At 32.3% G+C, this 13,420-nt stretch overlaps 1 protein-coding gene and 1 long non-coding RNA gene across 3 annotated transcripts in view; both read right to left on the bottom strand.

Annotated features, from left to right (window-relative positions):
* Positions 1-754: 754 nt before the first annotated feature.
* Positions 755-13,420, bottom strand: part of LOC139521029 (ferric-chelate reductase 1-like) — a 65,442-nt gene continuing 52,776 nt past the window's right edge. For both annotated transcript variants that reach the window (XM_071314201.1, XM_071314202.1), the window contains exons 9-14: positions 5,144-5,260; positions 4,391-4,506; positions 3,993-4,079; positions 3,014-3,170; positions 1,578-1,715; positions 755-1,095 (exon numbers count right to left, since the gene is read on the bottom strand). In XM_071314201.1, the coding sequence (XP_071170302.1) occupies positions 974-1,095; positions 1,578-1,715; positions 3,014-3,170; positions 3,993-4,079; positions 4,391-4,506; positions 5,144-5,260 (737 nt within the window). In that variant the 3' untranslated portion in view covers positions 755-973. The remainder of the gene's footprint in view (positions 1,096-1,577; positions 1,716-3,013; positions 3,171-3,992; positions 4,080-4,390; positions 4,507-5,143; positions 5,261-13,420) is intronic.
* On the bottom strand, positions 6,918-11,888 carry LOC139521031 (uncharacterized). The gene is made up of 3 exons (XR_011663987.1): positions 11,730-11,888; positions 8,278-8,365; positions 6,918-7,403 (listed from the first exon to the last, which is right to left on the bottom strand). It is a non-coding gene; the product is annotated as an uncharacterized lncRNA (long non-coding RNA).

The following is a 13,420-nucleotide window of genomic DNA, read 5'->3' as shown; positions in this document are numbered from 1 at the left end:
CCGAAGTTGTCCCCGAAGGCTAGAAAAAGTGGCCGATGGTTAAAGATGGTTAAAGATGGCACTACGAATAGCCCGATCTGGATACGATCAGTCCCGATTTTGAAAATTTCCATTATCGTGTTGCAATCGGCGTAAAAATCGGGACAGTGTGACGCGGGCCTAAACATCAATTGGTAAAAGCATAGATATATAAACATATATATATATACCTCTCTGTGGTAAAAGATTGAAATATCAAAAAAGTCTATTGATTGCTACCATTACACTTGGCGATATAATTCATTTGGTATAACTGATGAAAGATTCAGTACGTAAATGGGTTAACCCCAAAAAAACTTAAAAACCTTTCGATATTTAGCAGCATTCAGTGGTAATAACAGAGACTGTTCGACTCAGTAAGAGCAGAGACTGGTCGACTCGGTGACAAGAGCAGAGACTGGTCGATTCGATGATAGAAACAGTTAATACGTCCGTGGAATGATACCTGATCCAGTATTTAACGATATTCAAGGGCGGATCCAGCCATTTTTAAAAAGAGGCGTCCAACCATTTGTCCCCTTGCAAATGCATTGTTCGTGTAAAAAAGAGGACCCAACCCCGGACCCCCTCCTTCCTTGATCTGCCACTGTCACATTTGACACTGAGCTCAATCCACTGAGCAGTAATCTAACAATGAATATACACTTTTACCAAACATATCAATCGTGAAATATACATAATGACCCTCCTATGTGTACTTCTTGTGAAAGGCAACTAAGTTAAGATAATATTTTATTGGTCATGTTATATATATATATATATACCATAATAAAAACATTAGTATAAAATAGAGTATTTCAGATATCTTCAAACTTCTGGAGTACGAAATGGTATTATGTAGAATCAGTAATATTTGACTCATACAAGTATAAGTTTGTCGATTTCCATAAACTATACCATATGAATACATTATGTCAAAATTGTATAATTATGTCTAAAAGAAATAAATAGCCATAATGGAGACAGCTAACACAATTAACATATTGACAACATAGACAACTAGTAAAATCATATCAGCTTTCTGTAAAGATGAATTCTCTTTCTTCTCTTGTGATTCTAAAAATAAATAAATCAAATCAGTTTACAATGTGGAGATGCATTTGTTTTTAATCATGAGTTGTATTTTATATGAAAAAAAGTGTATTTCATGATTTTATTTAAGCCAAAGGAAGTTCTGTTTATTTTCAGGATTGGATTATGTTTTGATTGTGTATTTATATATATTGGATAACTATGAAATGTATAAAGCTAGATGTGGCAATGTCTGAAGCCTTCCTTTCGAACTACCCGAACCAATCACAAACACGATCTTAAAATTGTATATCAATACCCTCCTTGTATCATAAAAAAGCAAGAACAGTTTTTATGGAATTTTATAAGTCAGGAAGTTTGCGAAAATTTTGTCAACGAGAGCGAAATATAAACTAAATGTAAGTCATCAGCATTACAAAACAATTTCATCAAGTACAATTTTCTTCAAAATCCCTGAAAGGAAGTTTTTCTGTAAAAACAAATTGTTCAGAATAATTGTAAATTACCTCTTCTTCGTCTTCTTAACTCATAAAACAGCTCCCATAGAACCTGACAAACCACCCATACACTTGCGATGACTACTCCAAAAGTACTCTGTGTCTTTGGTATCAACTTTATGGTAAAAGCTAGAAATATTGATACGGCTACAAAGACATAAAAGATTCATTAATTAAGTAATAATTATGCTTTCGTTTTGGTAATTGTCAGTGGTAGCAAAAACAAAGCATATTTAATAGAAGAAAAGAAATGTCTAAAAAGTACAAAGCTATAACCGGTTGACAGTGGGGTTAGTGTTGCTAAGTCTTTAGTTTTCCATATGTTCTATGTTGTTTTGTACAAATCACTGGAATAAACTGAGTTATCATCATATGTTTTAAACAGAAATCACTGGAATAAACTGAGTTATCATCATATGTTTTAAACAGAAATCACTGGAATAAACTGAGTTATCATCATATGTTTTAAACAGAAATCACTGGAATAAACTGAGTTATCATCATATGTTTTAAACAGAAATCACTAGAATAAACTGAGTTATCATCATATGTTTTAAACAGAAATCACTGGAATAAACTGAGTTATCAATAAACTTAGTTATCATCATATGTTTTAAACAGAAATCACTGGAATAAACTGAGTTATCATCATATGTTTTAAACAGAAATCACTGGAATAAACTGAGTTATCATCATATGTTTTAAACAGAAATCACTGGAATAAACTGAGTTGTCATCATATGTTTTAAACAGAAATCACTGGAATAAACTGAGTTATCATCATATGTTTTAAACAGAAATCACTGGAATAAACTTAGTTATCATCATATGTTTTAAACAGAAATCACTGGAATAAACTTAGTTATCATCATATGTTTTAAACAGAAATCACTGGAATAAACTGAGTTATCATCATATGTTTTAAACAGAAATCACTGGAATAAACTGAAATATCATCACATGTTTCAAACAGAAATCACTGGAATAAACTGAGTTATCATCATATGTTTTAAACAGAAATCACTGGAATAAACTTAGTTATCATCATATGTTTTAAACAGAAATCAAGAAAACCAAAAACTACTGTGATAGAGTAGTATTCCATCTATAAAAACTATTGTACTGGCATTATTAATCACGATTTCAAAATGCATGCTATTAAAAGATCACAATACGTTTATATATTATTAATTATTACATAAAAATAAATATTCAATATCTTCGAGCACCAGTAGCTGCAACATGTGGGGCTTGGTGTTGTTTTGGGATTTATGTTCTGTTTTGTTGTTTTCGGGTGATTATGTCTTTCTGTATGTGTATATATTACCACTTTTTCAGTGTTTGGGCATATGCAAATATAGTCCTGTTGATTCAAAGAGTCACACTCCTCAACAGTCCATGTAGTACTTTTTGGGGTTTTTTCACACGTTATACTGTTTACTAACCTGCTAAGATGTGAGCAGTTTTTCCCATTAACCAATGACCCCAGTTAAATAGCGGTCGAAGCTTTGAATCTGGGCCTGGTCTCAAAAGTCCACCGAAAACTTGGAGAGTAGTAATCGCCATTAAAACAATACCAACATAGGCATGAGCTTCTGCAACCTAAGTGATAAAAATAACTTTTAAATATTTTCATTGATTAACAAACAACATACATGTATGTACTACAAACAAAAACACGTAAGATTAATACAATCACTTTAAATGTTTCAGAAATCATTGAAAAGCAAGATAGTAATCGACAAAAACTACTTATAAATACCCTATTTAATATTCCGTGTATCTTTTAATTATAAATTCAGATATAAATATAAAACTGGGTGGCTATCCTTGGTTCAAACTTGTCCTTCTGTTTCATGAGGAAATTAGCAATCCAACGTTATATGAGTAGTGGACTGACGTCCAACATAGATTTCAGATTGGATCAGCAAACGTTAGTTTTGAATTGAATTATGTTGCATTACATTTTTTGTTAAATTCATACTTGATTATCAAATGTTCTATCTTACTAGGGGAGAACTTATCATATTTTGGTGACCAAAGGTTTACATAATTCTGACGTTAGTCACTTGCACTCAATGGTGGATGTTATTAATTTGCAAATAATATTTTTGTTGGTTATATTAGAAGACATTCATGTCGATGTTTCAAGATTATGAACCACAGGCACTTGTATCTGTCCATGGGAAGACCCACTAACAACGTATATTTTCGAGCACTTGTTTCTATCCATGGGAAGACCCACTAACAACGTATATTTACGAGCACTTGTTTCTATAAATGGGAAGACCCACTATCAGCGTACATTTACGACATGATAGTGCCTGTGTTATGAACAAATTCATTCCCAGTGGTTTTAGACGGACGCGAAATGATGACAATAGCTCCGATTGGGATCAAATAGAATAACAACATCATATTTACCTCCGTGAAGCCGTCGACTTTGACAAAAATAATTATAAACGAAATGGCTGTAATAAGTGCCGATATAACGGCTGCTGCTCTGTGTGTCTAGACCAAATAAAAAGAAAATGATTAGGATATAGTAATGAAATAAGTCATGAAGAATAGATTGGATTATAGACATTGTTTAACTTATATTATGAAGAAGCAAAAAATAAAAATAAAAATGCCAGACTCATTTTTTAAAAACAAAGTTCAATAAGACAATGCTATTTTATATTCGTTTCAGATGTATTTTCCTCCTCGTAAAATAGAGTAATTCCTGTATTCAAAATTGTTCACTTAAAAGTCTAGCTATTACGCACACAAACTGACCTCTCCCCACTATTCCTCTTGGTTGATCTGTTTTGAATTCTTACCTGGAACCATATTTTTGCTCCAAATGCCATCTTTTCACCAAAGCTGGATTTGAAATATCTGGCTATAATAGTGGCCACTCCAGTAAATAATATCCAAGCTACTATCATCAATAACGCTTCAAGAGAATACACAATAATCTTTATTTAGTATTTACTGACGCCTGCCCCTTTGTCTTTTCTTTACGTTTTTTTATTAAATATTTTTCAATAATTTCCCCTGATTTAATGTTTCCTTTCTTTTATCCATACGATCTTACAATCACAAAACAGTAGTTCATACTTCTTCTATATAAAATCTAAAATATTTTAACACTTAAGAAAAAGAAAAAAAGTGGCCCATTCCACAAGCGACCAAGAATTTATCAAACTATATGACTGGCAACTTATCTAAAAATATAAACAAACTAGCCCGGTATACATAATCTAAAAAAACATAAATTAGATAGAACAAGACATTTTTTTCTAAATGAATTCACTTTTAACTCTTACAAAAAATTGGTGACACTTCGTTTTTTTGTGTTTATTACTACATTACTGGGAACTTTTTGAAACCTTATGTTTGGTTTATACGATATTTTATATTAGATAGTTGATAGTACATTTAAAAGAACGAATTCAATGGAGACTAACTATTTGTAAAAAAAACAAAAAAAAAACACTAATTCGAGTGTATTCAATATAATATGTGTTTATCATGTAGACTAAGTAAAGAACTCTCAAATGCAAGTTATTAATATATATTAATATTTATACCATGAATTTGGGTTAAACCTGGTAATGCAGATCCTCTGTAAATATTGGTAGATTTAAAGTTGACTTTAGATTCTGTTGTCACGGGTAATTCAATATGATGAGTTACAGCCACTGATCCTTCAAACAGAACATATAGATCCTAATAACACATAAGAATAAATATGATTATTATCATTCAAAGCAGTACAACATCAAAGGGTCATGAAGGTTGACACCAAGAGGCCAACAAAATAAGTACAACATCAAAGGGTCATGAAGGTTGACACCAAGAGGCCAACAAAATAAGTACAACCATCAAAGGGTCATGAAGGTTGACACCAAGAGGCCAACAAAATAAGTACAACATCAAAGGGTCATGAAGGTTGACACCAAGAGGCCAACAAAATAAGTACAACATCAAAGGGTCATGAAGGTTGACACCAAGAGGCCAACAAAATAAGTACAACATCAAAGGGTCATGAAGGTTGACACCAAGAGGCCAACAAAATAAGTACAACATCAAAGGGTCATGAAGGTTGACACCAAGAGGCCAACAAAATAAGTACAACATCAAAGGGTCATGAAGGTTGACACCAAGAGGCCAACAAAATAAGTACAACATCAAAGGGTCATGAAGGTTGACACCAAGAGGCCAACAAAATAAGCCCAACACTGTATGACAACCTCTGTAAATCGCTTAACAGTTTAACAATCTATAAATAAATTCAACAGAGATTTCACAAATTTTGCCCTCAACAGCAAACTCTTAACGGATATAACACAAAGATAGTTTCATAGGATTAAAATCATCGAAACAAAAATCAATTAAATACTCAATGCCTTTATCGAAGAAAAAAAACTCACAGTCGTGAGGATGTCAAAGATTGTTTATAAACACTGGACACTTTTAATTTGCAAAACACTCATTTGCAAATCCGCCGCCGCCTCAAACAAGAGCTACAATATCATGTATATAACCAAAATGTGCGGAATTACATGGGATTCAATAATTTCATTGGTTTTATACTGTTACTTTCATATTTATTTTCCAATTTGAATTATAAAAACATGGGATTTTCAATATCCCATGGGACAGGGCAAAATCCCATGGGATTTACCATTATCCCATGGGATTTTGGTTAAATCCCATGGGATTTTTTTTGGTCCCATGGGATTATTGTAGTCCCATGGGATATTTGTTGTCCCATGGGACAAAAAAAATCCCATGGGACTATAATTATCCCATGGGATTTTTAATATCCCATGGGACAAAATAAAATCCTATGGGATTAAAATTATAAATATATATATATATAAATATAAAGTTATGTGTATGTTACAATGAATGCTGTTTGGTAGTAAAATGTTTTAAATGTATACGAGTTTTTTTTATATTTTTTATATATACATATATATAATTTTTTTTAAATTTTGTCACAAACATGTTTTTTATTTGTTTATATGACAATAAAGATTATTCTTATTTTGGAATGTATAATAATAATATTTTACAGTCAAAGAATAAAGTCCTTTCACTGAAACAAAATGATGAAATTTCTAAATAAATGAAAAAATATTGTTTTGAAATCTTTGTCTTGTTTATTCTATTATGAAAAATAGAACTGAAAAAATATTTCATATTCTGACTGAATAGTTCACTCTTTTCATGAGATAAGATTTTCTTTGTTATAGGTTCATTGCAATACTTGTATAGGCAAACGATTTGAATTATAATATATAACTTTGTGGTGTACATAATAGTATGCTTATATTTGCAAATTTATAATATAAACACTTTTTGTTAAAGTTTTTGCTTTCTTTATTCACAACTTGCTATGTACAATTATTCAGTCCACTATATAAGAGTGAAGTCAATAAATAATTTCATTCACTAGAATATTCCTGCAATTCTTAGACAAAACATTTTTTCAATCTGTTCTTCAAAGATCTTCCTCTGTACATGAGATTCAAATGAGAAGACAAAGCAAGTTTATTTGGACAACAACATTCTAATATCTTGTTCATTCGTTCCATCTTTCAATTGATAATTACATTGTTGTATTTATATGATCAAGTTCTTGTGCATCAATGATCGTGATGATATGACTCCTTTTTGTTTATAGTCATCATGTTGAAATTTCCTCTTTCAAATAAATGTAGGAAAAAACATGTTCCATTTCAAATTAATAAAAAAGTCGCACTATGGAGAAAAATATCAGCTTTAAGTTTTCCGTTCAGTATTGATCTGTTAATGATGACCATGAAAATCCAGATTTCTGACCTACAAATACACAAACTCAAAAATTATCAGTGAAGAGATCAATAAAATGGCTATTTTATCATGTTTATGATTAATATGATAAACTTTCATTTAAATATTCAAGTACTGAATTACAGAAATCGCTTAAATTTTATAATAGTTTAGTTAAAGTACAGCTTATTTAAAATTATAATAAAAAATATAGGCCACCGTTGAGTTAAATAAGATATTACATTTTTAATGCCAAAAAATGGCATTTTTGCACCAAAGGGAGATAATTTGGAGCTTTTTCAATGATATATGCATTTTAAAAGTCATCTGGGGCCAAACCGAATTGATTGTTTTGAATGATTTGGTGTACCATATGATAAAGATATAAATAAATTGAGTTATGAAAAAAAAATATTAAAACATTTTTCTGAAATTGTTATACCCTAGAGCCTCCTTAAATGTCATTTGATCTCTATTGGAGAAATGTCTCATTGGAAATCAGACTGCTAAGTGTTTCTTATTTTTATATCAACCCAGCCATATTATACCTGTCTAATATCAGGAGCTTGTACATAGTTCAGTGGTTGATGTTGGTTCATACCCGTCATTTTTATTTTTCATAATTTTTTGTTTTTATAAATTAGTCTGGTATATTTGACGTTTGAATTGATGCTCTGTTTCAAATTTGGTTAGTGTTGACTTTTATAGATTACTATAACATGTATAGGGTATGGGTTTTCTCATTACTTACAGGTCATCAATGGCCTCTAATAAGTAATTACAATGCTTACATCCACTAAATTGAACTCTGATGGATAGTTTTCTCTTTAATCATACCACATCTTATTTTAATAAATATTTAATTATTATTCAAGGACAAAATTTTTTATAACAGTGGACTTACCATTTAGGCTTTGTTGACCTCTGTAAATCTTATTTTGTTGATAATTTCTTCTGTTTATAGTTTCCCCTTTATCTTTCATGTTCTTGCCCTACACATAAAAGGGTAAACATCATTTAGGGAGCTACCATTTGATTTTTATGGGGGGGCTAGGATGAAAAATTTTGTCCTGCATTTTTTTTTAGCTGTAATCTCTGTCCTGCCTTTTTATTTTTCACTCTGTTCGGTCCTGCCTTTTTTTTGTAGTTTATCCTGACTTTTTTTTACCTAAATTGTCGTCCTGACTTTTTTTTTTTGCAAGTGTCTCATCCTGCCTTTTTTTTTACTCAAAACTCCTGTCCTGCCTATTTTTTTCAAATTTCATCCTAGCCCCCCCATAAAAATCAAATGGTAGCTCCCTTAATGACAAAAATAACTACTACATGTATTACATAATTAGTAGGCAACTGAAAATTTTGTCTTATTTGTATATAACATCAACTAACTCATCATTCTTGCTGTTCAATATCATGAATATTATCATTATTCTATGAATATGAGGTCACAGTAAAATTAACCTTGGCAGGCAGACATCTTTTTTTATTTGATACCTTGTAGTCATTCCATACAACAAGTAGACCTATGCTTAAAAAATCTAAGGCCAAAATTAAAAATATGTTTGTTTCCCCTCCCCCCACACAGGTCAAAAATAAGCGCCCGGGTCAAAAAATTATTTTCCACAAAAAAATCGAAATTATTTTTTTCCTGAAAATAATTTGTTTCCATTTTTGGAAAGTGCTTGAAAGCAGAAGGATTGATAATCTAAATAAATACACTCAAATTGAGCACAAACAACTGATAAGTGGCCTGGACTGGACAAGTCAAACCATTCATGTGACCATGCTATGACAATCACATCCAGTTAAAAAAAAAACTAGAGGCTCTCAAGAGCCTGTGTCGCTCACCTGTTAATGTGTTTACTGATGTCGGCCATCTTCGTTGGTAGGCGGGGTCATTAGACACTTTTTTTTTAAATAGATACCCTAGTATTATGATTGTGGCCAAGTTTGGTTAAATTTGGCCAAGTAGTTTTAGAAATGATTTTTATACAAGTTACAAAAATGACGAAAAGTTGTTCAATATTGACTATAAAGGGCAATAACTCCTTAAGGGGTCCTCTAACAATTTTGATCATGCTGACTTATTTGTAGATCTTACTTTGCTGAACATTATTGCTGTCTACAGTTTATCTCTATCTATAATAGTATTCAAGATAATAACCAAAAACTGCAAAATTACCTTAAAATCACCAATTTTAGGGCAGCAACCCAACAACAGGTTGTCCAATTCAACTGAAAATTTGTGAGGGGATATATCTTATTCTGATGGACATTTAAATCTTGTAAGATTTGCCCTAAATGTCTTAGTTTCAAAGATATAAAGCAAAACCTGCATTTTACCACTATGTTCTAATTTTAGCCATGTCGGCCATTTTGTTTGGTAGGCTGGGTCAGCGGACACATTTTTTAAACTACAAACCACAATGATAATTGTGGCCAAGTTTGTTTAAATTTGGCAAAGTAGTTTCAGAGAAGAAGATTTTTAAAAAAGTTACAAAAAATGATGAAAAGTTGTTAAAAATTGACTATAAAGGGCAATAACTCCTTAAGGGGTCGACTGACAATTTTGGTCATGTTGACTTATTTGTAGGTCTTACTTTGCTGAACATTATTGCTTTTACAGTTTATCTCTGTCTATAATAGTATTCAAGATAATAACCAAAAACTGCAAAATTTCCTTAAAATAACCATTTCACAGGCAGCAACCCATCAACAGGTTGTCCGATTCGTCTGAAAATTTCAGGGCAGATAGATCTTGACCTGATCAACAATTTTACCCCATGTCAGATTTGCTCTAAATGCTTTGGTTTTTGACAGGTTTGACAGGTCACACCACACATTTTTTAAACTAGATACCCCAAGGATGATTGTGGCCAAGTTTGGTAGAATTTGGCCAAGTAGTTTCAGAGGAGAAGATTTTTGTAAAAGTTTACGGACGACGGACGCAGGACGACAGACGACGAACGCCAAGTGATGAGAAAAGCTCACTTGACCTTTCAGGTCAGAAGAGCTAAAAAAAACCTGCCTTCCTGGTCTGTTTACAAAGGGTAGACCCGGGGGAGGGGAAACAGACATTCTTTTAAATGTGGCCTGATAAAATGACAAAACCAAGAAAACTTATCATTGACCAAAGAACAATAAAATGCGGTCATGGTTTATATATGAATCTGCCATTCAGACATGCACACCTTACAATTGTTTCATATCTACCAAATATAATCTACCTGTAACTTTAAACATATGATAAACTGACAAAACAATGCAGTGTTTCATTGACCAATGAACCATGCATGAAAATGAGGTCAAGTTCATATAAAATATGACAGACAGCCAAGTGCATCTTACAATTATTTCATTCACTAAATAAAGGGGCCTTATTGCTTACAGTATCCAGAAAATAGACCAAACCACAAAAACTAAATATTTTCAAAGTTCCTTATACCCTGCCAATTTGTTATGGTTGTGCCTGTTCCAAGTCAGGATCCGATAATTCAGTGATTGTCGTTTGTTTATGTGTAACATATCTGTTTTTCAATTTTTTTGTACATAAATTAAAGCACAATACATTTGTACATGAAACACAAAGCTCATCACTGAGATAGTAGTCTCAGATAGAGGGAGGCGGGGTCAACCAAACTCCCCTATTCAATCTGAATGCAGGACAGAAAGTCACAGTCAAAAAGTCACACACTGTCACAGGACAAAAAGTCACAATTTAGTTTTGAGATTATTTTTCTTTGAACAAGAAAACACTCTTTTTGTATTTTTCTTGAAGTTTTATACATGAACATGATGTAGCAACTTTTAAATTAAAATTTATTAAAAACAAATAAATCAGTGCATTAGGTTTGCGCACATTACCATTACATTTGCACACAAAAATCATTACGTTTGTGTGCAGCTTTTGATTACATTTGCACGCATTTTTTAACATGTAAATATAAAAAAAAGGTATAGTATGATTGCTTTTTACAGCTGACTATGCGGTATGGGCTTTACCTCGGGCTTTGCTCATTGTTGAAGGCTGTTTGGTGACCTATGGTTGTTAATGTCTGTGTCATTTTGGTCTCTTGTGGACAGTTGTCTCATTGGCAATCATACCACATCTTCTTTTTTATATTATGAACAATTTCCTAAAATTAAAAATGAATATATGTAATAAAAAGAAGATATTTCAAAATCTTTTTTCATTTATATTCAATCAATTGTCAACAAATTGTTTGTGACTTTTTGTCCTATCAACTTTGTTACTTTATGCCTGAGTTTGACATGTGTTTGACTTTTTGTCCTGTGACTTTTTGTCGGAATGTCCTGTGACTTTTTGTCGGAATGTCCTGTGACTTTCTGTTCGTTTACCTTCCATCTAAATCAGTGAACTGAATAATTGTTTTTTGCAGAAGTCCGGGGAGTGTTAAAAAATCACATGTGCAAGTTGAGAGTCAACACTTACACAGGGACTACACAATACTTTTTCAGAATGTCAGCAAAAAAGAATCACTGGTGACAGGGGAGTGTAACCGATGAATTGATCCTGAATCAGATAAGATTTTCCCGGTACGTCTAAACACCGCTCAGGAGGACCTCCTGGGTGCACACATGCAGGACATACAAAGTGCACTCATGGCAGACCCTATATAGTCTCCGTCGTATCTGCACACATGATGGATGTATATATTCGTTATAGATCGTCATACACTTCTCATTTTAGAGTTAAATTTGCAAGCAACCTCTTAAGATTTTAAAATAATAATGCTACTAAAAATATATTATTTCTGTGCTCCTGAATAAAGTTGTCAAATACATTAATTTGTGTTTTTTACTTCTACAAGAAATTTGATTCAAATGCTAATTACGCACCATTTGCTGAGCAGAGAATCATTCTAAGCCAGGAACCGTCTATACTAACTGATAACAGTAAGAATAGAACTGAAGTCTCTGTAAAAAGGCAGTCAATCCTAACAGAACTGTATTAACTTAATGATACATGTACATCAAGTTCCAGCACCTCACCAAGCACCCTTGCCTTGCATACTGAGATGGCAAACTGGTGTGTATCAGTATTTTAATATAAAACTGCGTAGGTTCATATCGTTTGATTCAACGTTTGTTTGGTTATTTTTTAAGGATCGTTGTAAAATTATATCTAAATCTTTGTTAAAATACGATTTTAAATTGTTCAATTCTTTCTATTTCATAATTTTGTCAAAGTCTACTTTTTAAAGTTTTAAATTTTACAGAAAAAATGAATATTCCATTTTGATTTGAAGAAAATCTTTTTGAACTGTCATGACATGGTGTTGCAAAGCTGATTACAGGTAACTATAACATACAGTAATTTTCCATTTCGACAGTGCGTGTATTCTCGGGTGTGTATAACGTATAGTTTTCTAGAGAACATCCTGTCTACGTGTAATACAGATTGATGACATTATACAAGATTTCTTTGGTTAAATCTGATAAGGTATCTGTGTCCATTCCCTATTTCAACACCACTAATTTTTCGAAGAAAAAAAATTAAAAAAAAAATGTATATGAAATTAAGAAGAAAAGTAGCAAATATAAACTTCAGTAATTGCGCATTGAGTAAACATAATTCCAAAATTGCATGAACAAATCCGTGAGAAAACGTATATATACATGTATGAATAAAGATGTGTTTTAAAAGACCTATTGGCATTATTTCACACTAGGACCTAAGATAACTAGAACTAAGCAATGGTTGATCCAGAAATTTTCATAAGTGGGGACTCATTGACTGCCTTAGAGTGTTCACGTCCAGTCATGCTTCCGTGATTCCCTATATAATCTACCATTAATTTGTTTTCAAAGATTTAGGAGGGGGGCTGGTACACACATATATATATAAATATACCTCTGCGGCGGAGCCAGCCATTTAAAAAGGAGGGGGGTCTCAACCCAGGACAAAAGGGGGAGGGGTGGTTCCAACCATATGTCCACATTCAAATGCATTGATCGTTCAAAAAAAAGGGGAGGTTCCAACCCCCGAAACCCTCCCCCTGGATCCGCCACTGATACCTAGTATGCAT

The sequence above is a fragment of the Mytilus edulis genome, chromosome 4, assembly GCF_963676685.1.
Source record: "Mytilus edulis chromosome 4, xbMytEdul2.2, whole genome shotgun sequence".
NCBI classification, from domain to species: domain Eukaryota; kingdom Metazoa; phylum Mollusca; class Bivalvia; order Mytilida; family Mytilidae; genus Mytilus; species Mytilus edulis.
Note: the sequence above shows the minus strand (reverse complement) of the source record. Positions and strands in the feature narration are given on the sequence as shown.